The sequence below is a fragment of the Microtus oregoni genome, unplaced genomic scaffold, assembly GCF_018167655.1.
Source record: "Microtus oregoni isolate MIOR12 unplaced genomic scaffold, Mior012 000003F_ref0000135, whole genome shotgun sequence".
NCBI lineage: Eukaryota > Metazoa > Chordata > Mammalia > Rodentia > Cricetidae > Microtus > Microtus oregoni.
The window spans coordinates 29,462,113-29,488,077 of NW_024543062.1; the positions used below are offsets into that span (position 1 = coordinate 29,462,113).

General features: G+C 53.5%; 1 protein-coding gene across 1 annotated transcript in view; it reads left to right on the top strand.

Moving 5' to 3' along the window:
* The window catches only part of Rbm19 (RNA binding motif protein 19), a 94,242-nt gene that overhangs the window by 25,425 nt on the left and 42,852 nt on the right, over positions 1–25,965 (top strand). The window contains exons 13-21 of the mRNA XM_041649132.1: positions 181–277; positions 1,087–1,197; positions 1,732–1,932; positions 2,911–3,031; positions 7,649–7,815; positions 8,009–8,069; positions 10,173–10,252; positions 11,819–11,874; positions 12,443–12,559. Coding sequence (XP_041505066.1) covers positions 181–277; positions 1,087–1,197; positions 1,732–1,932; positions 2,911–3,031; positions 7,649–7,815; positions 8,009–8,069; positions 10,173–10,252; positions 11,819–11,874; positions 12,443–12,559 — 1,011 coding nt within the window. The remainder of the gene's footprint in view (positions 1–180; positions 278–1,086; positions 1,198–1,731; positions 1,933–2,910; positions 3,032–7,648; positions 7,816–8,008; positions 8,070–10,172; positions 10,253–11,818; positions 11,875–12,442; positions 12,560–25,965) is intronic.

A 25,965-nucleotide genomic window follows, 5' to 3' on the forward strand; every position in this document is an offset into this window, starting at 1 on the left:
GCGTGCATCGGAGGAGGGGTGCATAGAGTCCCTGCCCAGAGCTAGGTCTGAGACTTGGCTTAAGAGAATGTTAGCGACCCCCTCAGTCTCCTGGTCTTCAGACCTCGTGGGCTTGGCTCATGGCCTAGAGTTGGAGGGAGGGAACCACTATGTGACCTCTGTTCTGCCCCTACTCCTCAGTTCTCACAACTGGAACACGCTGTTTATGGGACCAAATGCTGTAGCTGATGCCATTGCACAGAAGTACAACGCCACTAAGAGCCAAGTGTTTGATCACGTGAGTGAAGGGGCTCTGCCTGTGATTTATATCGGATCAGTTCTTCCGCGGGGCAGGTGTCTGGACCTGGACAGCCGCAGAGTTAGTTATCTTAGGCCAACCCTGAAGTGGGAGCAGCTTATGGCCCGGTCAGCCAGGGTGCCAGTTGATACTGCTCATAGCTCACCCTCCCTTGTCACAGGGTCAGCACTGTCCCTGGATACCGAACACATCACCACAGATGAGGTAGTTAGTAGTCATGTTTCAGAGAAGCAAGCAGGGTTCATTTTCATGGTGTTTAAAGTCAGGCTATCTAAAGTACTCCTGTTAGAACATATGCCAGTATAAAACAGCCCGAGCCATTTTCCTGTCTTCCTTTGGTGTGGGTGTGTATAGTTGGCATGGAACTGAATTGAGCAGGCCGCATTTGGTGACATGGCCACTGTTTTGAGCGGCCACAGCCTGACCTAAGAGGGACAGTTGCTTTGGTTCAGATGTCAGGAACCCAGCCATACTCAGGACAGGGCACCTGCTCTTCTGGTGCCCTCTAGTGGAGGGAGACACAAATGACAGGTGACAAGAACCTAGGGTAGGAGCTGCCTGAGGCTGAGGTGGATGAGTCTGAAGCCCCTGCAGGCAGTGAGCTAGAAGAACACCAGGGCCAGCTACCTGAGGAAAACCAGGGGAGGGACCAAGGAGTCCAGAGTTTACTGCACAAGTCCAGAGGAGTCTTAGTCCTGGGAGCCTCCGCATAGAGAATGATGCGCGTGGACCACACGCATTTCCCTCTGAGCCACCGACTGACAGCTCCAGGCTTCTTCCTCCCACAGGAGACCAAGGGCAGTGTGGCAGTGCGTGTGGCTCTGGGGGAGACCCAGCTGGTCCAGGAGGTTCGCAGCTTCCTTCTCGACAATGGCGTTTGCCTGGACTCTTTCAGCCAGGTGAGTCCCTCACTGCACGTAGTGGGTCTCCACTACAGAGCTGGAAAAGGGTTTCCCAGGAGGGAGGCTGGAAAGATGTAGACGGATCCTGTGGGTGATGGGAGCCTGAACCAAGAGGAGGCCTGCAGGAGTGGCCCCTCAGAATATCCCCTGCAGAAGGTCGGGTGTACCCAGTGATGAAAGCCCCCAGCTATTCCTACCTTCCACACCTGGGCAGCTGGTCCGCAGTGCCAGCAAGGAACCTGGGCACTGAGATGTGGCTCTGTCCTTTGGAAGCCCACAGAGCCACTCTGGGTATTCCAGTCTGGGTTGAGATCAGGAACTGTTGGAATCTGTGTGGCTTGGGGTGAACTGGGGGAGGTGTGGTTCCGCCTGTGGGGCATGAAGCACACAAGAAATAAACGTGTGAGTCCCGTGTCCCCCCAGCCCCCACCAAGCCCCTCAGCTTTACCTGATGGGGCCACCACCAGTGGTCAGTGCTGAAGCCATGCTGAGGTCACCTTCCTGCTGTCACTCACATTCATCTGCTCTCAGGCTGCAGCAGAGCGAAGTAAGACTGTGATCCTGGTGAAGAACCTCCCAGCAGGCACGCTGGCAGCCGAACTCCAGGAGATCTTCGGCCGCTTTGGCAGCTTGGGCCGTGTGCTGCTGCCTGAAGGTGGCATCTCAGCCATTGTAGAGTTCCTGGAGCCCCTGGAGGCCCGTAAGGCCTTCAGGCACCTGGCCTATTCCAAGGTATGGCCACTGATCTTGGTGGCGCCCTCAGGCTGGCATGGGCCTGGCACACATAGGCTCTGTCCAAGTCCACATTCCGTCTAGGAGCTTGCTGCCCTCCTTGTGCTGGCCGTGAGCTGTACCTGGGGCTGCCTCCTGACTTCTGATTAAAGAAAAATTAGTAGGTGTGAGCTTCTTGGGCTACTGTGTGACAAGTGGCCACCAACTTGGTGGCATCAGACAACCGAGTCTGGGCTCCCCAAAGCTGGCAGCCAGGAGCCCAAGCCACCAAGCAGCAGGTTCTTTCCCTCCTCTGCCAGCTGCAGGACAGAGTGTGACCCCTACTTTCTTGCTTCTGATAACCCCAGTGACCCTTGACTTGACCGTCACTCCAGTCTCATCTTTGCTCAAACCGTTCCTCCCTCTGGGCTTTTTGTTTTGTTTTTCAAGACAGGGTTTCTCTGGGTAGCCCTGGCTGCCCTAGAACTCACACTGTAGACCAGGATGGCCTTGAACTCACAGAGATCTGCCTACCTCTGCCTCCCTGGTACTGGGATTATGGGTGTTACACATACATACACACACACACACACACACACCGGCAGGGAGTTTTTTGTTTGTTTGTTTTTTATTAAACTTAGAGCACGCTTAGCACAGGGTAGTCTCCTTCCAGGATCTGCTTCATACTGCAGAGGTCATAGTCACAGGCTCCAGGGCTCAAGGTCAACATGTGACCTTATCTTGGGAAGCCACCATTCAGCCCTGTACAAGGAATTTCTGTCTGTCTGACACTTTTATGCTTCTTAGGGCTCAGTGTGACAGGAGTCTCCACAGGCTGTACTCTGGCATCTTGCTGTACAAGGGTCCTGGGACTGGCCTATGCATGAAGGGCTCCGTGCCTGTCACCTCTGCCCCCCAGGCTCTTCTGTCAGGTGGCACTGAGTCTCCCAGCCAGCTCTTTGATGGGGACCTACAACCTTGGCACCCCTGTCCCTACAGTTTCATCATGTCCCGCTGTACCTGGAGTGGGCTCCAATTGGTGTCTTTGGCGCAGCCCCACAGAAGAAAGATTCCCAACCTGCGCAGACTGCAGAGAAAGACAAGGCAGAGTCAGAGACAGGTAAGAACAGAGTCTGGGGTCACCATGCTGTGGGCAGTTCTAGGAAGAGGGCGAGGGCAGCTGAGACTGTTATTGGGCCACTGGCCAGATAGATGCCCTGCAGAGAGATTGCATAAGAGCATCAAGTGCCCTTTAAAAAGTGAGCCACATGTGGTGGCCAACTTTCAGCCTCTTGGTGGAGGGCTATAGGGACAGAATCTTTGAGTGATTGACAGGGATGAAAGAGGCTGTGTAAATCTTGTCTCCATCATCAAGGTGGCTGCTAGAAGACATGGTCCCTCTGCAGCAGCTTGGGTGCCACATTGCCCCTGGTGTCCAGTGGCTGCATGACCAGAAAAGGAAAAGGCAGTGGTCCCCCTAGCTGGTGCCTCACTGATGATGTCAGGGTCAGGATCACTGTCCCCCATCAGACTGATGGCTCAGCAGTGCTGTCACTCCGAGAACATGAAGCACCCAGGTGTCGTGCCAGGGTCACCCTGGGCAGTGGACCAGCAGATGTGAGGGCTTTCACGAGCGTCAGATCCCCTGCCTTTCTGCTCTTGAGTGCTGGGACTACACCCACTTCCTATGGTCTTTGTATATTAATGTGTATGGGCACAGGACTATATTGCCCCAAGAAAAGCAAAGGCCAGTAATGAGGTTGGCAGATGGAGGCTCAGATTCTTGCCCGGGTTGAGTGACATCTCTGCTCGCTCCACTGAGGGTCTGCCTGAGGCCATAGTTCCAGATGGGAAGGCATTTCTGTCTCTGCCCTTTGACCCTGACACTTTCTGTAGCTGGTGAGACCTTTTACACACCCTTTGCTAGTTTCTGTTAGGAGGCAGCATGGTTGTGATAAGTCAAGAGACGTCCCTTCTCGCAGTCCTGTGTTTGTTTTACATTAGAGTTGAGGGCTGGAACCTCAGGCAGTGGATGTTCTGCAAGTGTTTAGCTTTGATCTGCCCACCTCTCTCTGGGTTAGTTCTTACCCCATATCACCCCCGGCCTTCAGCTGCCTTCCTTCTTGGCTCTGAACTACACTTGAACCTGGATGATACGTTTTGGCATAAAGCAAGTACTATTGTCAAGCATGAAAGTTAGCCAGGGCCAGGGTTCCTAGAGACACACCCTAGGAGGCCCATCTCCCGACTGGGCAGCAGCATCAGCCTGTGAGGCACTGAGCCAGCCATGAAGATGGTGTGTGGCTTTGCCTGCCTGTCCTGATATATACCACCCCCACCCCCGCCAGGTGACACTGGAATCCGCACACTGTTTCTCCTTGTTTGTTCCTGGGCCAGTCTATCACTGCACCCCAGGTGCTCAGCATGCAGCCCTAGGCACAGGGCAGGGTCGGCAGGATGGCTTCAAGCGTAGAGGACTGTGGGAAGCTGTGACTCCATCCCTCTGCAGGGAGGGCTGGCTTATGGTGTGCTGGTGCCTGAGCCTCTGGCACACATGAGGTTTGAAAGAGGCTTCAGGTGTTTGGTGGCCCCAACCAATGAGTGATCAGGACACTGTGATGTGAAGCTGACTTTAGGTGGTTGTGGCCTGAGCTCCCAAGTGGTCAGGACACTGCAGTGTGAAGCTGACTTTAGGTGATTGTGGCCTGAGTCCATGAGTGGTCAGGACACTAAGGTGTGAAGCTGACTTTAGGTGATTGTGGCCTGAGCCCATGAGTGGTCAGGACACTGCGGTGTGAAGGTGACTTTAGGTGGTTGTGGCCTGAGCCCATGAGTGGTCAGGACACTGCGGTGTGAAGGTGACTTTAGGTAGTTGTGTCCTTGAGCCCCTGAGTGGTCAGTGGGATCCTGAGGTACAGTTATACAGCAGTGGCGTTGTTCTGGGGAGATGCACGTGCTGTCCAGTGTTCCCTGCATTGGCTGAGGAGTGTCTCCTTTCTCCGAGTTCTGTCTTTGTGTCTGTAACATGGATGATAGCCACCAGAATGACCAAGGTCACTGTTGTCACCCATAGGCTGGGAGCCAAGTGGCATTTCTCCAGGTGCTCTTGTAGCCACCCACACAGAGCCTGCTGGGCAGAGCTTCTAGCTGGCCTGGTAGGGCTGAGTAGTGTCAGTGGCCTTGGGTGCAGACCTTTCTCTGGAACTAGAGGTTTCCTGACACCAGCGTCTGGGGTCTGGAGTTGGTGCCCTGTTGCCTTGTCCCCACCAGGCTCTGACCCTGGGAGGGGCTGGTTTCCAGGGCCACCACCTGTGACCTGCACCGAGGTCCTCAGATCTAGGAGAAAGGCCGAGCACTTACCCATATTTGGACTGGGAAGCTGTCCCTGGCTGTAACCCTGCCCAGGCCCACTGCATCCTGTGGCTCTTTTTATCTTTGTTTTACTACACAGTCCCCTTTCTGTCCCAAGTCCTCTGAGTTCCATCCTGTGCCCCCTCACTCCCTGCCCATTGCACATTGTTTCTGAGGTGCCACCAGCTCTCCCATCCCTGTGGGGTGAGGACCAAGAGTGCCTGTGACCCAGACTTGGATTTCACAGGCAAGGAGGAGGGGGATGGGCAGGCTTTTCTGCAGTGAGCTTCTGTTCCCAGCATGGGTCCCGAGGGAGAGGAACAACGTGTTTTATCTTCCCACAACCAAGACCCTCACCTCCAGATAAAGGGCTGTGAGTCAGGGGAGGTCCCACGAAGCTGCTGGCTGCTGATAACAGGCTGTGCTGTGGGCCTCACAGGAGCCTGGAGTGGGGAGGGGCAGGGGAATCCTGCAGCCTGATTATAATGGCGCCCCCTGTGGCCACCCATGGCTGTCTGTCATTGTACTGACTGAGGTGGAGGTGGCTTTTTCTCTGCTCCTTCCAGACTCTGCATCGCACCTGGCATCTAGCTTCTCACCCCAGCCCCAGCCCTTGCCCTTGCCCAGGCCTCCACCTTTCTTACTCCCTCTCTCTGGTTCTTCTTGCTTTTCTTGTCATCCATTTGGATTTCATGATACCTTTTTTTTTTCCTTTCTTTTGTCACTTGGGGCTAAAGCAGGAGCAATTCTTTTAAAGACCTTGTTTCCACCCTCCTGGTGCTTCAGCCAGGAGTCCCTTCTTTGGACCCAGGAGGCCACTGGAACTGTTCTGGCCAGACACCTAAGAGTAGATGCCAGCCATGCTCAAAAGTCCCCTATCTTCTGAGGCTGGGACTAGGAGTAGCTAGCCTGCTACTTGGATACTGAACACAACTTTTCCTAGCTTAATTTGTTGTTAAAGCTGAGTGTCGTCTCCCTGTGACCATCTGATCACGCTCAGAGGCACATGCCAGGGGCTGCCAGGCTCCTGTCCCCTGGATGCTGCTGAGAGTGGCCTGAGTCCAGACCAGGGATAGAAGGAAGGTAGGGTCAGCAGTGGGGCACAGACCAGGACTTAGAGCATGAGGCCAGCAAACTAGTTCCTTTGCTGGCCCCAACTGAGGATGAAGGCTAAGTGCTACCAACTTAAGTTGCAAGAATTGATAAACTGGGTTTTTAAAAACAGCTATTTTTTATTCCTGAAGACTCTACCTTTCTTATCATGCTGAGGTGATGTCCCCAAGTGTCAGACACTGACCAGTTCCAAGAAGGGACACCCGCTGTAGTGGGCGCCACACCTCCTGAGCCGTCATCTTCCTTACCACCATCTTCCCTGTGAAAATGGCTTTCCTGATTCTGATGAACCTTGCACCAACCTGAGACTGCCTGATTGTTAGGGTTCAGACGCAGAAGCCTCCAAAATATTTTTTAGGCTCTCATGTTTCCTGAAGCAACAGCTCAAGGTCTTAGCACACGTGTTAGAGATGTCACAAGCCTCCTGAGCCTTCCCCAGGACCTGATGTCCCCACTCCCCATCACGAGTCACACTTTTCCTCCACTGTGGTAGCGTTGCTGGGAGACTTACCTGATTACCAAGGCTTGAGTCTGAGTTCTGGGCCAGGCTCATAGAAGGCACAGCTATGTCTCCCACTGTTTCAGAGAGGAGGCAGGGTCACTGCGCCATAGCCGTTGGACTTACCAGGGTGGGTTCGTGATGTGAGGCTTTCAGAAAGGATGGGAAGGTGGGCAGAGCTGAGCTCCAGGACGGAAGCCCTTCTCGCAGGCAGAAGCTGGACTGAGAGCTGTCACCGTCACTTGGGCTGGAATCTCTGACAGCAGTGCTTCTGGGGGCTTTGGGTTGAATCCCTTGAGTTTGGAGTTAGTGAGAAGGGTCTGTTCCATCCCCGTTCTGCAGTTTTGAGAAATTTAAAATCGAATTTTAATCTGGAAGTTCACTAAGCACCCTGGGTTTTTGTTTGGTTTTGTTTTTGAAGAAAAGTAACATTTTGCTTAGGTTCCTGGTTAAAGAAAGTAGTTTGTGTAGTAATTTAAAGTTAAGTTAGAGAGGGCCTGGGCCTGTTCAGCACTCAAGAGTTTTGTGTTCAGTATCTGTTCTTTCTCAAATGGAGCCAACAGCAGGGTGTCTGTGTGTCTGCCTGCCTGTCTTATAGTTCTCTTCCCCTCCTTCTCCCCTTGCCCTCCTTCTCTTTCTTCCCCCTGCTGAAGCCCTCCAGTGCCTGCAGAACCCCTGTAATCTGGCAGGGTCTGTGCTCCATTAGTCTCTGAGACTTGTGTGCCTTTGCAATGACCCCATGTAATGCACTGGTTTGTCTGTTGATGGCGCCAGCGCTCGACCCAGAGGGTGAAAAGATGTCAGGGGAAGGAGCAGAGGCCCCCACAGGCGAGATGGAAGAGGAGGAGGAAGAGGAGGAGGAGGAGGAAGAAAGTGTCCCAGGATGCACTTTATTTATTAAGAACCTCAACTTCAGCACCACAGAGGAGACGCTGAAGGAAGTGAGTGAATTGGGGGGGGGGGGGCCGGAGGGATGTGAAACCCCAGTCCGTGGCCTGATGACAACACACTGTCTGCCCTGCCTAGAACTCTTGGGCCCCCTCATTCTCCTCAGAGACAGGTCCTCACAGAAGGGAGTGGTGGCAGCTGTAGTCTGTCTGGAAGGCAGCCGGTGACGGGCGTGTGTCTTTGCAGGTGTTTTCCAAAGTGGGAGCCGTGAAGAGCTGCACCGTGTCCAAGAAGAAGAGTAAAGCAGGTATTTATCCCCTGACTCTGCAGGAGCCCACGAGGGAGGGAGATGGGATGCCTCTGAGGCCTCTCCTCTTTGCTTTCCAAGTGTTACCACCCTCTCTAAATTGCCTCCTGCTCTTTGGTGGACCCAGCTGAATACACTAGGTCCTTCTCTCTCTAGAACTTTCTCCAAGAGTGAGTGGCTTTGGAACAGTTTCACAGAGGCAGCAGTGTGGAGCAGAAGCCTCTGCCTCCTCTTTTACCTCTGTGTTCTGGAACTTTCCTGGGCATGCCAAGGAATGGCTGGCCTTGGACTCTTCCTCCTTCTTTTCCAAGGGGAATACCCAGAGACAAGTTCTAGAGCATTCTACCGATTCATTAGTCCCGATCCTCCCTGGTCAGTGGGCACATAGGCCTCATATCTTTCTTTGGTCCAGGGATTATCCTGAGTCTGCTGGTGGTCTTCCTCCTGGCTTCCTGCAAGGGATGGGCAGGGCCAGGCCACCCCCATCCAGAGTCCCTTTGGTTAGCCAGCATTGGTGGGATTATCATGTGGGCTGGCCCAGCCTGCTTCTGGGTAGTGATGGATAGCCATGGTACCTCAGATGGGTCCCGGGATCCTCCCTCTAGATGAAAGCAGACGATTAATTTAAAGGTGCCTGTCCCCAAGAGTGTCCAGACTCTCTGGAGGACTGGGGGGGGAGGCAGTGAGTATAGCACGGTGCTAAGGGCTGTGGTGGCCGGAAGCCCTGCATGGCAGCAGTCAGTGAATCACCTGAAGAGAGACAGAGCCACCAGATGGCAGAGTCCAGGAATGAGGTGACTCCTATGCCCTACACATTAGTTAGCGGGGAGCCACTGAGGTGTAAACAGACAGGAGAGTCAGAGGCCCATCGCACCCTTCCACTCAGGTGCCTGTGACAGAGTCCTAATCTGGGGGTTAAAGTCATGAGTGAATCATCTCACTATGGTTGAGACTGGAAATCCAGGTGTGGTTCTTGTGGGGAAGGAACTGTCTGGTCTCCTGCTCCCCCTGCTCCCCCATCCCCTAGCCTGTGGGTAGCCATCTCCAGGCCCATATAGCATTCTGGTTGTGTATGCCTGTCCTGGGTTCAAATTATAGCCTGTTTTGGAGGCAGGGTCTCTCTGTCTAGCCCAGGCTGGTCTTGACTACCATAGCCTCCCGTGTTGGGATTATAGGCATGTGTCCCTGTCTGGCCTCCCTCAGGTTGTAAAGGACCTCATCTGTGCTGGATTAGGGACACTGTGATGACCTCACTTTGCTCAACTTCCCTAGTCAAGGACATGTCTCAAGCAGGGTCCCAGTCTAAGGAACACTGGCTTCCACACGAGGTTCTGGGGCACCCAGTACTGCCTGCCATCCCTGGTCTTAAGGAGCTTCACACTAAGTGTGGGACACCAATGCATACGACAGTGTACACACCCAGACACGGCTGTTCTGAAGGCATGAGTCCGGTAGAACGTCCTCAAGAACTCCTGCTACCTGAACTATTGTTCCTCACTCCCTAGAACAGGAAAGAACCATGGTCAGCCTCCCTGTCTAGACTTTGTTCCCAGGACCCAGGTGTGATCAGTAGCACAGTCAGCCTCCCTGTCCGGACTTTGTTACCCAGGACCCAGGTGTGATCAGCAGCATGGTCAGCCTCCCTGTCCAGTCTTTGTTCCCAGGACCCAGGTGTGATCAGCAGCAGCATGGTCAGCCTCCCTGTCCGGACTTTGTTACCCAGGACCCAGGTGTGATCGGGTGTCAGATGTATGTAGAAGAGATAACGCTGCACACATCCACATTTGCCTCTGCCTCATGCATGGCAGATCCTCGTTGCTTGCTGCCCCTATGGTTATTTCTGTTACTTCCCACTCCCTCTGAAAGGCAAGCACCGATTAGGAAGTTAATGTCATATCAGTTATCTGCTTGGTACGAGCCAAGGAGGCCCCAGGCAGCAGCCCCGCAGCTCCACTGCGGTCTCACAAGCTGAGGTCTTTTGAAGGAAGAGGGGTGAGAAAGGGAGAGACATTAAGTGTAGGTCCCTCCATGGAGACTTTACAAGTGATCTGGTCGGTGCCGAGCTCCACCCACACCCCCTTTCTCTGTCCCTCTTTCCCTCAGGAGTGCTGCTTTCAATGGGATTTGGGTTTGTGGAATACAAGAAGCCAGAGCAAGCCCAGAAAGCCCTCAAGCAGCTCCAGGTAAGCTGGGGGTTCTGGGCCATCACGGTGAGACCATGGCCTAAGAAAGATGAAGACCCCACCCCACCCCCACTCCCCCTGGTCACTCTCACTCATCCATTCTTTAACCATGGCTCCAAACATGCTCGCTTTAGTTGGCAGGCTCTTTACAGAACACTCTGACCCACCAGAGCCACACGTAAGCTGGGCTCTAACTGCAGTCCCTAGACGCAAAGCCAGTGCATTAGCAAAATGACCCTGGAAATCCCTCAGCTATCCAGGAAATGAGCTGGTGGGACTGTGTTCACATGCAGGCCATCTGTCTTTCATCTTCTCTCAGACCATGACTGTGAACTGGACTCACCCCTTCCTCTGCTGGGAAAGGCGGACTCTGACCTGAACAAACATGCAAAGGCAGCGTCACAGGTGCTCCGTCACAGGTGCTCCGTCACAGTAACGCTTCCCCTGGGGAAAACTTCCGATACCTGTCATGGCAGAGAAGTCATCTGCTCGGAGCTCTGGGAGGGAGCAGCTAGGAGGTGGGGACGGCAAGTGCAGAGACCTGTGGCAGGAACAGGTAGGAGTGAGCTTTGTATGTTGGAGAGGCAGAGAAAGAGCTCAGTGTATGGGGGCAGAATGGGGGCCAGGGTTCTCGGAAGGTGGTAAGGAGAGAGGTGTGGAAGGCTAGACCTTCTTATAGGTCCTTTGAAGGGCTAGCATCTGGCCCAAAGGTAGTGGGAGACTGAGGCTCTGAGTTGAGTTTTAGCACAGTTTCCTGAGTCGCTGTGAAGAACATGGTCTGGAGGTGACTGGGGAACCCTTGTACCCCTCACAAGATATCACCCTGGCGTCTAGACAAAGGTGGACTGGGGCCTGCGGCAGCTGACACTCAAGAGGATCCCTGAGCTACGTAATAGACCCTGTCTCAAAAACTAAATGAGTAAATAAAGACAGCTCTCTGCATTGGCAATCATCTCAGGCCACGTAGGGCAGAGGCCGTAGCCCAGCACGTGCCTTGTGAAGTTTTGTGGGGTTTTTTGTTTGTTTGTTTAAACTAGAAATCTTTCTTTGTTCCTGCGCCCTGGTCTTCATTTAACTCACATTCAGCTCAGTAAATGGTGGTCCATATCTTCCCTTTCATGTTTCTCGAGAGTTGGTAGCCGGGCATTTGCATGCATGTCGTGACTGCTCTGTGCAGGAACGTGTGTGCACATCTCTGTCAGGGATCGTGCGTCCAGAGCCCCACACGGTGTGGGGATTTCCTAGGGTCACTCTGCCAATGCACCAGCTTTGCAGCTGGGGACTGCAGTCAGAGCCCAGCTTACACATGGCTCGGGTGGGTCAGAGTGTTCCGTAAAGAGCCTGCAAGCTAGGCCTGCAGGCTCTTCTCTCTGAGACTGCCTCCAGGGGTAGAAACGGGCAGCCAGGAGATCAGGAGTACGTCAGGAGGCTGGGTCTCTGGCCACCTGCTGCTCAGCTCAGGGACAGCCTTTCTGTTCAAGCCATCCCTGTCCTCAAACCAGGGACCGGATGCTGGGGAAGGGCAGGCATGGATAAGTGACCAGTCATGGTCGTTTTGTGTTCCAGGGTCACGTCGTGGACGGCCATAAGCTGGAAGTGCGAATCTCTGAACGGGCCACCAAGTGAGTCCTCGGGCGTCTCCCCTTCCCTTGCTGGGCGCAGCTCTCTGTCGACCCTGGTGCTGATTACTAAATACCTTCACACACCCCAATTCCTCCCCATTGGGGTTCTTCCCAGTTAAGCTTTCTCTTGCCAGCTTTGATGCCGACTCCCCCCCCTCTCCCCCCCCCCCCCCCCCCCCCCGGCCGGACCAATCAGCGTCCATCTCCTGGGTAGAGAGCTTAGACAGGCAGGCATGTTTTTATAATAAAGGAGCAAGTGGGGCTAAAGTGTAGTTCGGGAGCTGAGTGCTAGCCCGGAGTGCACAATGTCCTCTCGTGGGGCTCCTTCTCATGGTCCTCCTTATGGGACAGCAGCAATTACTGCATTGACCAGGGAGAGAAAGTAACTTCAGTCCCTGATACCTCGAAGTGGAGAACAGGCTGACTTCCTCTGCTTTCATCGTGGCCCCTTCAGTAGGCCACTTGGAATGACAGGGAGCTGTGTTTTGTGGGGGAAGGTGGCAGGGTCTGTCTAGGCAGAAGCAGTTGACACCTCAAATAACCCATTGTTTCTGCCGTCTCACCTCAGGCCTGCCTTGACAACCTCTCGGAAGAAACAGGTCTCCAAGAAGCAGACGACCTCCAAGATTCTGGTGCGGAATATTCCCTTCCAGGCCAACCAGAGGGAAATCCGGGAGCTTTTCAGGTGGGTCCCGCCCTGGGCTGTAGGCACAGTGCCCCCTGGAGGTTGGGAGGCCGCCTGGGTCCTGACTGTTTCTGTGCAACACAGTGGTGCTTTCCAAACTCTGCCGTTGATCTCATCGTGGTGCCGGAGTACCCTGGCCTCCTCTCTGAGGCAAGAGGATGGCCAGGTGTATGTCTGCACCCCAGGGCTGTCACCAAACTTGAGGGACAGCTATTCTAGTGTCTGCAGCCTGTGGTTCCCCTATAGGATTTACTGGAATTTCTTTGTGTGGGCTCTTTTTCCAGTCAGTGCCTTCAAGGCCCCAGGCAGTGGGACCTCACCTCAGCTTCCCACTCCAGCCCCCGGGTGGGGAATAATTGATGGGAATAAGACCATTGATCTCAGTTCGTCCCTGGGAAAAGCCATTTAGTGAATATCCCTCATACAGTCACAGGCCATGGTCTCTGTTAGCACGGGAGGCTGACTTGGGGGCTAGCTAGGCAGGTGCTGAGACTCGGAGACAGACTGACTGGGCCGGAAGTGGAAGCTGCAGGGCTCCTCTCACCCGGCAGTAACACCAGGCAGGAACCTAGCTAGATTTCGTCAGACCCATTCTGCTCATAGTTTCAACAATTTGAGGGTTTTTTGCTGCTGTTGTTTTTCAAGCTTAAATCCTTTCTCCCCCAACCTTTTTGTTTTACGTGTGTGAGTATTTTGCTTTCATTTTTGTACCATGTATGTATAGTGTCCTAAAGGCCAGAGGAGGACTCAGATCCCCTGTACGTATAGTGTCCTCAAAGGCCAGAGGAGGGCATCAGATCTCCTGTACGTATAGTGTTCTAAAGGCCAGAGGAGGGCATCAGATCCCCTGTATGTATAGTGTCCTAAAGGCCAGAGGAGGACATCAGATCCCCTGTGTGTATAGTGTCCTAAAGGCCAGAGGAGGACATCAGATCCCCTGTGTGTATAGTGTCCTAAAGGCCAGAGGAGGACATCAGATCCCCTGTGTGTATAGTGTCCTAAAGGCCAGAGGAGAACATCAGATCCCCTGTGTGTATAGTGTCCTAAAGGCCAGAGGAGGACATCAGATCCCCTGTGTGTATAGTGTCCTAAAGGCCAGAGGAGGACATCAGATCCCCTGTGTGTATAGTGTCCTAAAGGCCAGAGGAGAACATCAGATCCCCTGTGTGTATAGTGTCCTAAAGGCCAGAGGAGGGCATCAGATCCCCTGGAACTAGAGTTACAGATGGTTGTGAGCTGCCATGTGGGCACTAGAAAAGAACCCAGGTCCTCTGGAAGAACAAACAGTGCTCTTAAACCGAGCCCTCTGTCTGGCCCCCCTTCAGTCAGAACTCTTACAGGGGAACCCAGAAGGACTTATGGACTCTTTAAAAACAACACACAGGCCTCGGGCTGGCCACCCCACCCATGCACAGTAGAGCGTTCTGATGGGAAAGTTGTTGCTGAGATGGCTCTGCACTGAGCTGCAGTTGAAGGAGACATTCCTGTGGTCCCATGAGGGGAGTGCTGTGTGCCCTCACAACATCGGTTGGGTGAGTTCACCCCTCCATGCAGGTTGCTGAGGCTCAGCTGGGGCCCTGGAGTACTTAGGGGCCTTGAGTCCCCTCTCCTCTGCCGCTGTTGCAGAAGCCCAGGGAGGAGCACGTCAGCAGCACTCGGCCCCTGCTTGTCACTCTCTCAGGTGGTGTGTCTGGTAGGATGACCTGTCAGCGTCCTGCGAGGCGCAGTGGCTGCAGAATGAGTGCGGAGAAGGATTTATCTTTGTGAGACTTGTGTCTTTACTCTTGCTGTGAGGTTAAGAGAGTGGGATGCTGTTTGGGGAATCAGCTTCAAAACCCTTCCCTTCTCTCTGTGTTCTTCCCCATCCCCTGGGGTGGGGGCGTGCATAGCCGCGGTCAGCTGAATTGATGCTGCGGGCCTTCCCCTCTGAGTCTGAGCCGTGGAGCCTGGTGAGACAGGTCACAGTTGGGGGCAAGGGGGCATTTTTCACGTGCCCACATCCAGCGCATCAGCCAAAAGGAGAGTGAGAGCATTGGCTCGGTGCTTGCCTGCTGTGACTGCTTCTAAAAAGAGTCCTGTCTCACCACTGCCCCGTGAGTGTGTGTTAATCAGGAGCCACAGCCCTCGGAGATGACAGTGTCACTTGGTTCTACAGTGTTCTGGGGATGACATTTATCCAGGGGAACAAAAGATGGCAAGGCAAGGGAAGGAGCTTTGTTTGATCTGCATATTGCACGTCTATTTAGTCGGCAGGGAATTAGTGTCTGCCGAATGGACTTACATGTGGTGTCTCTTCTGTCGGCCATTGTTCTCTCTGAGTGGTCATAAACCCTGAAGCTGGAACCCTCCTCCAGGACAGTCCCTGCCTTGCTTTTGTTAGCCTCCCAGCAGACTGAGGTCTGAGGCGAATTGCAGTGGTGGACAGCAGGGGTCACTGTGAGCCTTCCCAGGGATGCTTGCACCTCAGGCCTGATTATAGACAAAGCCACTGGCCAGCAAAAGGTCACTAACTAAGGGGAGGCTTCAGAATTTGGAAGAACTGGTTGACCTACTATGTCAGGCAGGATTTGGGGGGACTTTTCCTGGTGGATATGATCAAAATCACAACCCACATTCCAGGCACATGCCTGTGTGCTGGGCTCTATGCCTGGTACCTGCCACGCTGGATCTGCTTGGTGCTTGCAGCCTTGGGCGCGTGAGGACTTCTGCTATGCCCAAAGGAAACTCAAGGCACGGTCTACACAAGGCCACACATCTGGGCCAGCATATGGCTTTCAGGGCCCTGACCCAGAACTTGGTCTTTGGAATCTATTGTCCTCCCAGGTTTAGGAGGATTTGTCACCCCCACGTTGTTAGTGGGGATATACTGTGTGGTTTGTATGAGGCAGTGTGCTAGATGCCAGGGAACACAATATCAGAAGGGTCTTGATTCTCCTCTTTGCCGCTGCTGCCTGCAGAGGGGCAGGGAAGAGTATGTGAGAACACGGGGCCTGTGGGGCAGGTCTTATCACCACCTGCCAGGGCAGGACGGCATTCACTGGACCCTTTCTGGAGATCCAACTGCCCACTGGACTTCATCAGTTCCCACAGTACCTGAGCAGGAAGGAGGCACTGTGGGGCCCCGTGCCCACAGGAACCTCATCAGGAGTGATTGAGGACTGAGCCATCAGTGGATGAGGACAGTGGTGCCTCTCTCTGGTGTCCATATTCTGGGCCTCAGTTCCTGTCATATAATAACTATGCTGATGCCGGTGGTATGCACATAATAACTGTGCTATCATAACATGTAATGATTGTTACTAGAGTCAGACACCAGGCGCTGGGCTGAACACTTCCAGTTGTCAGGATCCCCTGTTGCTACAGTCTGCAGTCATTATAACAGCATCCATTTTCCAGGGAGAAACTGCTCCCAAGCCCAGGTCCAAGCCACTCACGTGTCCAGTGCCTCCAGCTGCCTCAGTTCCCTCCTGTACTAGGTGGCTTCCCACCTGGGGCTGCTAGAGGCTCTGTGAGGTTACCTAGAGGCTGCAGTCGCAGTGAGTATCCAGTATTGACTGGTTCAGCGTCACCAGAACAGCAGGAGTGTGATTTGAACCCAGGGCCTGGCTTCAGACAGCCGTGTCTCTACCCACAGTGTGGGATCCTCGGAGGTTTTCTGTAGCTTTTCTCACTGTCTGTCCTTTCCCTGGGTACTTGCCTCCCACACTGCCGTTCTCTCTGCTGTCAGCCCGCAAGGATGCCTGAGGGACCCGTGTGCTCAGTTCCCTCTACCCTGAAGAGCAGTAGTTCTCAACCTTCCTCATGCTGCAACCCTCAAATACAGTTCCTCCAACCATACAGTTACTTCATTGTTACTTTATAACTGTAATTTTGCTACTGTTAGTGAATCGTAATGTAAGTATCTAATATGCAGGAGATCTGATATGCAACCTCTGTAAAAGGGTTGTTTGACACACACACCCCAGGGGTCGAGACCTGCAGGGGGAGAACCACCGCTGTAGAAGGCCCAGAAGCCCAGAGGGGTGCTCCAGACTGTCTGCTTCCCAAGGGTTCCTTTTCTTCTCCTGAGTGGCTGCGGTGCCCTTGAGGTCTCAGCTTTCCTCACTTCAGGGTGGAGCTAGAGAGCATGCCCAGCAGAACCACAGAGGAGCCAGAGGCTCCCCTTGCGTCACTATGGATTTCCCAGCCTGAGGTTGGGAAGATCAGTGTCATGGGTCCAAGGTGGGTGAGAAGGCCTGGGTGGCACAGCCTCTGGTGGGCCTCCACATAGCCCCTGTGCAGTTTCTGCTCAGAAGTTCCCGTCCTCTTCTCCAGGGTACAGAAAGAAAGCTGTCCCTTTCCTGCCCGCAGTTGTTCACCCCACTGCCCTTTCTGCCCCTTACATCTAGGTAGTTTACTTTGCCTCCCCAACCCTGGGCACAGGTGACAAGCTGGGGGAAGACAGACCTAACTTCTTAAGCTGTGGGATGTACCTGGAGCTGTCCCCAGGCCTGCAAGCTGTCTGCTTCCCTCCTGGAAGGACCATATGTCTTCAAAGATACCACACTGTTCCTACAGACGAGATAGCTAACGGGACATCTTATAGAGCCTGAGGACTTCCCCTAGCCACTAGGCAGTCACTATAGAACCTGGGTCGCTGGCCTTCTGTGCTGTTGACTCCCCATGAGCCCCAGACACACCCTCTGCTTCAGTTTCCTCTGTAAAGTGTCCTTAGTGCTGCCACCCTCCCCGAACAGAGCCCTGGGGTGTGGGCCTCTGTCTGTCGAGCTCCTAAGACCTGGCTGTTGCGGAGTGTCACTGTCACTTGGCTTATCACAGCCCTCTGTACCGCTGACAAACTATAGGCCACATATGGCCCAAATCGGTTTTTTATGGAGCGACCGGCATTGGAGTGGTGAGCTGTGTACTGTAGTGAGGTTCCTAGGGTCCTGGTTTTGAGGATAGGAAAACCCATCAGCGTGAGTCCTACACTGCTCTAGCGACTGCCACTCTGTTTACACAGCACTTACCAGGAAGCTCTGCCCAGCCCCTTGCTCTCACCTCATCCCCACCAACAGGCATTGGGGTTTGAGCATCTGCCAGATTTGACACAGCCTGGGGTGGCTCCTGAGTACCCAGCCCAGCACCACCATCCCTAGCTGTGTGGCCTGGGCTTGTTACCCACCGTCTTTGTGTCTGAGTCTCATCTGGAGTGCCTCATGCTGGGCACAGATCGGCCCACAGTGCCTCTGCAGTTACAGCTGTGTGGGCCGAGCCCTTCCACTTGCCCTTGGCTGGCCCCCTCCCGCTCTGTCGTTTCTCCCACTTTCTCCCAGCCTGCCTGCCAGCTCCCCTTTGACCTCGGCCCATGCAGTTACCTGCTTCTTGAACAAAACCCCTCCAGACTGTAAGGTCAGATAGCACTGGAATCACATAGTGTGCATGGGAGCCTGGCACCCAGCGGGTACTCAGATGCTCAGGGTATGTAGACCTACTGCGCAGAACCTTACTCTAGAAATCAAAACTTAGGAGGCACAGAGAGGGTTAATGGTTTGCCTAGGTCACACAGCTCTGTGGTGGTGCGGTCAGCTCCCTCTTTAGAGCCCACCATCCTCCTGGAACTGTCCCTGAAGGGCAGGGATGTCCGCTCCATTGGCTAGGCTCTGGCTCCAAATAGAACACAACTTTTTTCCCCCTGCTATTTCCTCCTCAGAGGTGTGAGCCACCTGCTAGGGTGTGAATGGGCAACTCACAACAGGTGTCTGGAGCCCTTAATTACATGCCTGGATCGCCTCAGCCCCGCACACCTGTTGTGCTGACTTTGTGGACAGCTCAGTCTGTCCCTGTGGGCTCATTTCTTCTCACAGTCACCGTGACAGTGGCAGGAAGGCTGAGGACAGACAGTGGCTTCCCTCCCCTGCCCAGGGCTGGAGGCTCTGCTGCACATCCATTCCTGCCAGTGTTTTCTAGAAGCTTCAAGCTCTTTGAGCTGCTCTGCACACAGTGGGTAGGATAAGGGGAGGGGCTTCGGGTTCCCCTGACTCTCTGGAAAGATGCCACACCCTGGACTAGTGTCCCTGCCTCACTGCCGGATCCACCTGTGCCCATCTGCACGTCATAACGTACAGTCCTCTTGACGTGGGCTTCACGCCGGCTCCTTCTCTGTCTCAGATGACGCCTGCAGAGATCTAAGAATGTCAGAATAATATTGCAGGTTCTGAAGACAGATGTTGGGTCTGATGACATGCTGGAGGTTGACAGAGGTAATTAGATGCAGAGGTGCATGTGGATCACAAGCTTGGGTGCCCACACATCCATACCCTAGCCAGTGTGATTCCCACATGGTTCCTGGTCCTGCTACCACTCAGCGAGAGTGGCCCCTCCACTGACTTCTGTGCCTCTGCCAGCATGTTGTGTAAGGTACCACTTCCCACTCCTGGGCCTCCTTGTTTGTCTGTGGGATGTCTCCATACTGCTGTAAGGTGCATCCATGCTGGGTAGGTGAGCCATTGCTTGCTTATTTATTGCTGTGTCCTGCTCTGCCAGGAGGCAGTGCGTGGGGCAGTGCTGTGGTGTGTCTTACTGTAGAGCTGCAGTGCGTGGGGCAGTGCTGTGGTGTCTCACTGTAGAGCTGTGGTGCAGTCACTGTAGGGCTGCAGTGCGTGGGACAGTGCTGTGGTGTCTCACTGTAGGCTGCAGTGCGTGGGGCAGTGCTGTGGTGTCTCACTGCAGTGCTGTGGTGTGTAGAATAGCACTGAGTGCATCTCTGCAGGACAGTGCTGCAGTGTATAGGGTAGCTAGCTTGGTGGTGCATGGGGCAATGCAGCCTTTTATAGGTCTTGGCTGTTGTGTATATTACATGTGGGGCACATGCTTCCTGGCTCTTCAAGTGGCACAACTGAGCAGGCTTCTGAGCAGCTCTGGTCTAGCTGCACTGAACACCAGTGTAGGAATACTTGCACCCCCCCCCCCACACACACACACCCCACATCTGGCCAGTGCACCCACGACTCGCCTACTGATTTCATTTGTGAGACTCTGGCTTAGTTTCTCTGATTTTTCTATTGCAAGTGCCTCGTGTGTGTGTGTGTGTGTGTGTATCCACATATGTCCTTGTGGGAGAGCATTTGCCCATGGGAGGCAGAAAAGGCCATTGGATCTCCTGGAGGGGAGTTGCCGGTGATTGTGAACTGCCATATGGATGCTGGGAACTGAACAACATCCTCTGGAAGAGCAGCAAGCTCTCTTCGCCACCCCAGCCCCGGTTGTCTTGTCTTTAAACTAAGTTCTCTTATTAATTTCCTAATTGGCCCTGTCATTCTGTGTTTTCTGGAACTACATCCCAGGTTACATGATCACAGTGTCTCTGTTGTGGTCCCGTGGAAGTTCAGTGTCCACTCATGTGTAGCTGTCACTCAGTCTCCACCTCCTCCCCATGTTCTCCTGTGAGGCCTCCTGCATTGAGCACAGTTCCTCTGAAATCCATTATACCTGGCTGAGATCGAGACTTTGTCCCCATTCTCATTGAGTTAGCCCACCTGGCTGATGGTGATGCAGACCTTACTACATGCTCCCAGAACATTCTGGAATGTTTTTTCCCACCCACTGAGTGTTACAGTTCTCTCTGTACTTCTATCAGGTCTCTGAATCTTATTGGCTAAGGTCATTTAAGGCCCTTTGGGGGAGAACATAGCCTCTTACACACAGGTAGCCATGAGGGACTTTTGTGTACATGAGAAGCTAGCAGTTCTCATGTGAGATGCTGGCCACTCCGGGGTGCACACACGGTGAGGGCCAGGACAAAGACTGAATCACCATGTGGCCAACAGGGCTGTGGGTTATACCTGTGGTGGAGCCAGTGAGCTTGGCAGTGCCCCTCAGTCCCTCCACACACTCCCTGGCCTCCATATGCATCAAAGAGAACCTTAGCCAGGGCCACAATCCAGAGTTGAGCTTTTTGCTTCTTCTGTCCAGTATTGGCATCTGTTTGGGCTCTTGGTGAGCATTCCTGGTGAATCCATGAGCATTAGCTGTGATGTAAACATTTTTTATGTCTCTGATCCTTACTGCCATGGGACAGGGCACACTGTCTCCTTACTACAGCCCCTGCCAGGCCTGAACCACTTTGTGCCTGGGATCCCCTTGTTTCCTCTGCCTCCCTGGGAAACTGAAGTTTCCAATCTGCTGGCCCCACAGCAGAGCAGGGTACAGGGCCACATTGTCCCCCACATCTTTGTATAATATGTTCAAGGCCAGCTGCATGTAACTCTGAAATGACCTCAGATTTCAACTGGGAAGACAGTACTCCAAGCTGTGACAGGTGGCAGTAGTGAGCTGCCTGTCACAGGAATAAGCAAGCAGCATCTGTGGCAGCTCTCTGTTGGAAAGACTATTGAGTCTTGCAGCAGCTATGACCAAAGTCAGTCAACAGCCAGTGGGGAAGAATCAGGGAGAGAGAAGTTACCCCAACTTCCATATGCTGCGTGAACTTTAGTGCTTAAATCTGTGCTAATTGATATGAACCTGGCATTCTGCAGAGTTGGAAGTACCAACCCTTATTGTCTGTGGTGTGAAGGAACAAACACCATGGGGGCAAGGAGTGTCTCTGTACCCTCCCTGGAAGTAGGATAGGGTCTGTGGTGTGCATGTAGCCATAGTTCTAAGCCCACCTATCCTGGTGAGCCCCATGTACACCCCAGAACTCAGGACAATACCAAATGATGGTTCCTCTGCTGCTCCACCAGGCCCAGCCACTTGCTAAGAGGAGAGTTTGGGGCTTATCTGGTATCAGAAGTTGGCCATGAGCTTGGGAAGGAGCCAGTGTGATTTTCCGAGTCAGCAAGGCACCACCAAGAAGGCGGAACTCAGGCCACTTCTTGACCTATCTTGACCTGTGTTGGTTGATTAACTCAGTGCAGTTGCCTCAGCTATGGCAGAGAGCTATGCCTTCCAAGACAGCAAAAGTCATTGGTCATGGCTACCTAGGACTCTGTGCTTGGGGATTGTGGAGACTGCCTGGGCTCTGCAGAAGAATGCATTGCAATTGATTAGCGATGTCTGCTGTGGCTGCAGAAGCGCAGCATTGACATGTGAGCAGCCGTGGTTAGCACTAGTGATGAGGATGTTCACCTGCTACAAGGGTGTTTTCACCTGCCACCCTGACGTGGGGAAGCCAACTGCTGGAGGCAGCCTTTCACTCTCTCCAGGGAAGATACAGACTGAGGTGGGACACCCTGGGTGATGATTCCCTTTTCCACTTTGCACACAGTGGCTGGTCCAGCCCTCGCTCTATTTGGTCTTGGTCTTGCTTGCAGATGACTGTTGAAGCCAGCATAGGGCTCTCTGCTTGTCTGTCACTTGGCATGCTGGGTGCAAAAGGCAATGGGAGCCAAACAGCTTGGGAGATGTCCCCAGAGCATCTTCAGGCCCCTCCCATCTTACAAAGCTTTTAAGTGAGCAATACTCTGTGGGCCTCTGTAAAGGGCAGGTCCTCACCAGGTTCATCACAGGGTAGTCAGCTCTTAGAGGGGCCAGGCTAGTCCTGGTTGGACAGGGTCTCTCCGGGCAGCAGACTTTTGATCAAAGAATCCTGACAGAACACTGGCCCTTCACCTTAGTCCAAATGTCTGTATAACATACATGTTGGATCTGCTTAAGCCTGCAAATCTTTTTTGCTATCAGCCTCAGTGGTGGTTGGTTGTGCTACCTCTAATTTTGGTGCAATTTTCCCATTAGCATTGGTCAGTTGCTGATGGCACCTCTGGCGCTCTGTGGCATGTCGTCCGTTTTTGTGCTTGACAGTGGGAAATGGCCAGGAGGTCACCCCAGAAGTCACAGAGCAGGGCAAGGCCATGAGCACAGTGCTGTGGGAGGGGCCGCCTCAAGAACTGTGCAGTGTCCAGGGCATCCCTGGAGCACACCAGAGCAGAGTTTCTGAGTCTTGGCCCTGCCACAGTCAGACGATGCCTGTGGCCTGTGGGGATGCCGCAGTCCTCATCAGCACACAGTAAGACAGCTCCACTTACATAATTGCTGGCACTACGCCACGGTTCTAAAACTGTGTACCCAAGACCCCTGAGTGCCACTATGAGCCTATCTCAGCTGTGATGGGGGCTGCTGCAGACTAGGGGGCATCTGAGGGATCCTGTGAGAACTCACTGAGGTTCTGAGGGCGTTGTGGGGTGCTGTGGCGCAAAGGAGTTTGGGAATTGTGATTAAATACACGACAATGCCCAATGCTAGGCTGCAGCCAGAGGACATGCAGGTTCCTGACGTCCTCCAGAAATTTCTTTCTTTCATGTCTCCTGCCCCTCACCCCACAGCCCACACCTTGCTGCTCACCTCTTTCTCTTACTAGATCAATTTCAGAACACTTACCTTCCAGGCCCAGCTTTTGGGGCTTGCTACATTTCTCCCAAAAAGACTGCGTCTACTAGATGTCATCTGTCTGTTCCCATCAAGGGCCAGCCCCAGACGCAGGTGCAGTGTGGCTCCTCCGGAGAACTGTCTGGGGCAGAGGTGGAGCAGGGCGTTCCCGGAGAGTGCTCCGGTGCCAGGAGTGGCACGGTGCACATGGGTTCCTCTCTCCATCACCTCCCTGCCTTTCCCTATGACCGTCTCCATGCAAAGGGGCTGAAGACATCAGGGATACCTCAGCCATGCTGGGCGGGGAGTCTTCCCAGCGGTGAAGGGAAAGGAAGTCTGTGTGGAAGGTGCTCACTCACACAGAGTGATGAGCAGGAGAAGCATGGTCCACTTACAGGTGGCATAGATGCCCTCCCTGTGGGCTGCTATGACGCTTGGAGTCAGGGAAAAGCATTTCCTGAGGGTCTGAGCAGTGCATGGATGACTCTGTCAGACCCACGCCCCCTTCTTTCTCCAGGGATGGCGCCTTCTCATAGCTTCACCTTTGAACTCCTGGGTCAACCGCTTGTTCGAATTTCCTTGCCATAAATGTAGCCAGGATGGTCCTGGCCACTGCTGTTTCTGCCTGGCCCTTCACACGCTATTGAAACTTAAACACCTTAAGGATCATTACCTGCCAACAAGTCAAAGCTTAGCTCTTAAAAGGCTTTCTCCCTATTCTAAAGTGAGTCTCGTTCCAAAGAGCATGGGAAAGTGAGCAGAAGCCACAAAAGCAGCTGCATGCAACTGTCTGCTTGCATCATGGCTCCTCCCCATTCTCTTCCCACTTGCCTCTGTGTAGGGCTAGGCATTAATGTCCTCGCTCCACAGATGAGGAGCTGGCAAGGCAGAGGGGTTAAGTGACTCGCCTGAGGTCTCATAGCCGTCAAGTGCCAGAATGGAGGCCCTGGGGCCCAGGTTCCAGTCTGTACTCCTCCCCTAGCTCCATGGGCGAGTTTGATGGACGTAACCCCAAACCGGCATCTCCCCTGCTCGTATCTGCTGAGAGCCTCTTGTCTTTCCGAGTGTACGCTTAAAAGCCTCCTACGGTGGCTCGGCTCACGCAACTGGCTCCACAGGCTGATCCCACCTTCGCCGGCATTTACTGTTTAAAGCAGATGGGTGCACAGGCGACTGACGGGGAACACACGCTGTCACACGTGGGGAAGAAGCAAAATGTTTTCCCACCATGGGCTGGGAATAAAAGCTTGTTGAGGGAGGAGAAAGCGAGCAGAGGGAAGAGGTTTTAGTGCAGGCCTCAAGGGTGCCCCTTCCCGAAGCTTTGGCACAACAATACTGCTTTAAATAAGGTTCTCTCTAACGGCTTTTCCCCCATCCCAGCCTCCCCATCACCGTAGCTTCTTTTTTTTTATTATTATTATTTATTTTTTTTTAACTTTTTTTTATTGAGAAAAGAAAAAAAAAAACAAATTTCCTCCTCCTCCCAGCCTCCCATTTCCCTCTCCCTCCCCCCACTCCTCTCCCCCTCCCTCTCCAGCCCAAACCTTAGCTTCTTTTAACTTGGCCAGACAGCCATGTCAGTACAGAGCAGTTTATTAAGCAGGAAAGAGGCACCGTCGATGCATCTGTCCCGTGACAAGCAGAGGGACTCGGCAGTAGCAGCCCTGGCCATGGGGAAGAGACGTCGGCTCTGCCCCCAAGGACCTGCTGCCTGTGGCTGTGAGTTCCGCCATCCCAGGGACCCATGGGGAAGGACTGACTGACTACATACTTGATCCTCCCAGGGGCTCATCTGCCTTTCTTACCAAACTGAGAGGCTGACATCGGTTGAGGGAGAAACAGGCCAGCCTGGCTGTGGGTGACAGGGGAAGCAGGCGGGTGGTACTTGTACTGGGAAGCCACCGTGGGGTTCTATTTCTTCCTGGGCTTCCAGACATGGCCCCCCACATAGTAGACAAAGTACCTCACAGGTTGCCTGCACTGAAAGATTCCAGCCACATGTCAAGGGGGTGGGGGATCGTGGACCAACTCTCAAGACCCTTTCAGGGGTCAGAGCATCTTCCTCAGACAGTCATCCAGGGCTAACCATTTGGCTTCTGGTTTTTTGGGTTTTTGTGTGTTTGTTTGTTTGTTTGAGCTACCCTCCCTTCAGAAGCCAGAGCTGCCCTGTAGTGTTCCCCGGCCACAGCAAGGGCCCGTGGACTGCAGAACCGTGGGCGCAGTCACACGCAAGGAATCACTCATTTGTATCTCATTTTCGAGTTATTATCGAGCCGCTGGTTGAGAGAGTATTTTGACAGCAGCTGTCAGCAAGGTGCAAGCGGCTGCCATCGCCTGCGATTGGCTGAAGACACCTATGGCAGTGCGCTGAATAATACCCCAGCCCCTCTGCCCCCACCCCACCAGGAGAGGCAGGGAGGAGGAAGAGCAAACATCGCAGAGGAGGAGGGAAAACGCAGGCTTCATTTACATTCTGACTCCCAGTAGAAACAGCAGCCAAAAAGGCCCCAATTGTATCTCATGTTTTATTTAATTTATTGTATTTGAGGTTTGGGGCAATGAGGGAGGTAGATGAGAGGGGTCCCTTCCAAACAACCATTTAGGCTTGTCAGAGCTCATTGATTGAATTAGCAAAGTTTCCACTCCTAGCTTCCAGCTGCCAGGGCTGTAAGCCTGTCAAACCAGAGGTAACCAGAAGCCCTGCTTCAAGGAGCCTGGGAAGGAGGTGATCATGGCAAGGGAGTCCCGCCGGTCCACCTAACAGCCTGTTCATCCTCTCTGTCTGCTTAAGTGAAGCTCGAGAGAATGCGTGCACTTTCCTGTCCGTTTCTCACAGGCCTTTTTCCTCCATGGTAGGAATTGCATCCTGTGTGTTTCTCTCCGAGCGCTGTGCACCCAGGCAGGGGAATAAATAACACTTTGCATCCGCTGCCTTTTACCCGAGCAGTTGAAAATTCCCTGTTTGTTTGGTCGTTGGATTTGTTTTGTTTATAGGCTTAGAAAAAAAAGTCAGCAGCAGCACCAGAAGGCAGATGTGGTGACGGGGAAGCAGGCAGGCTCCG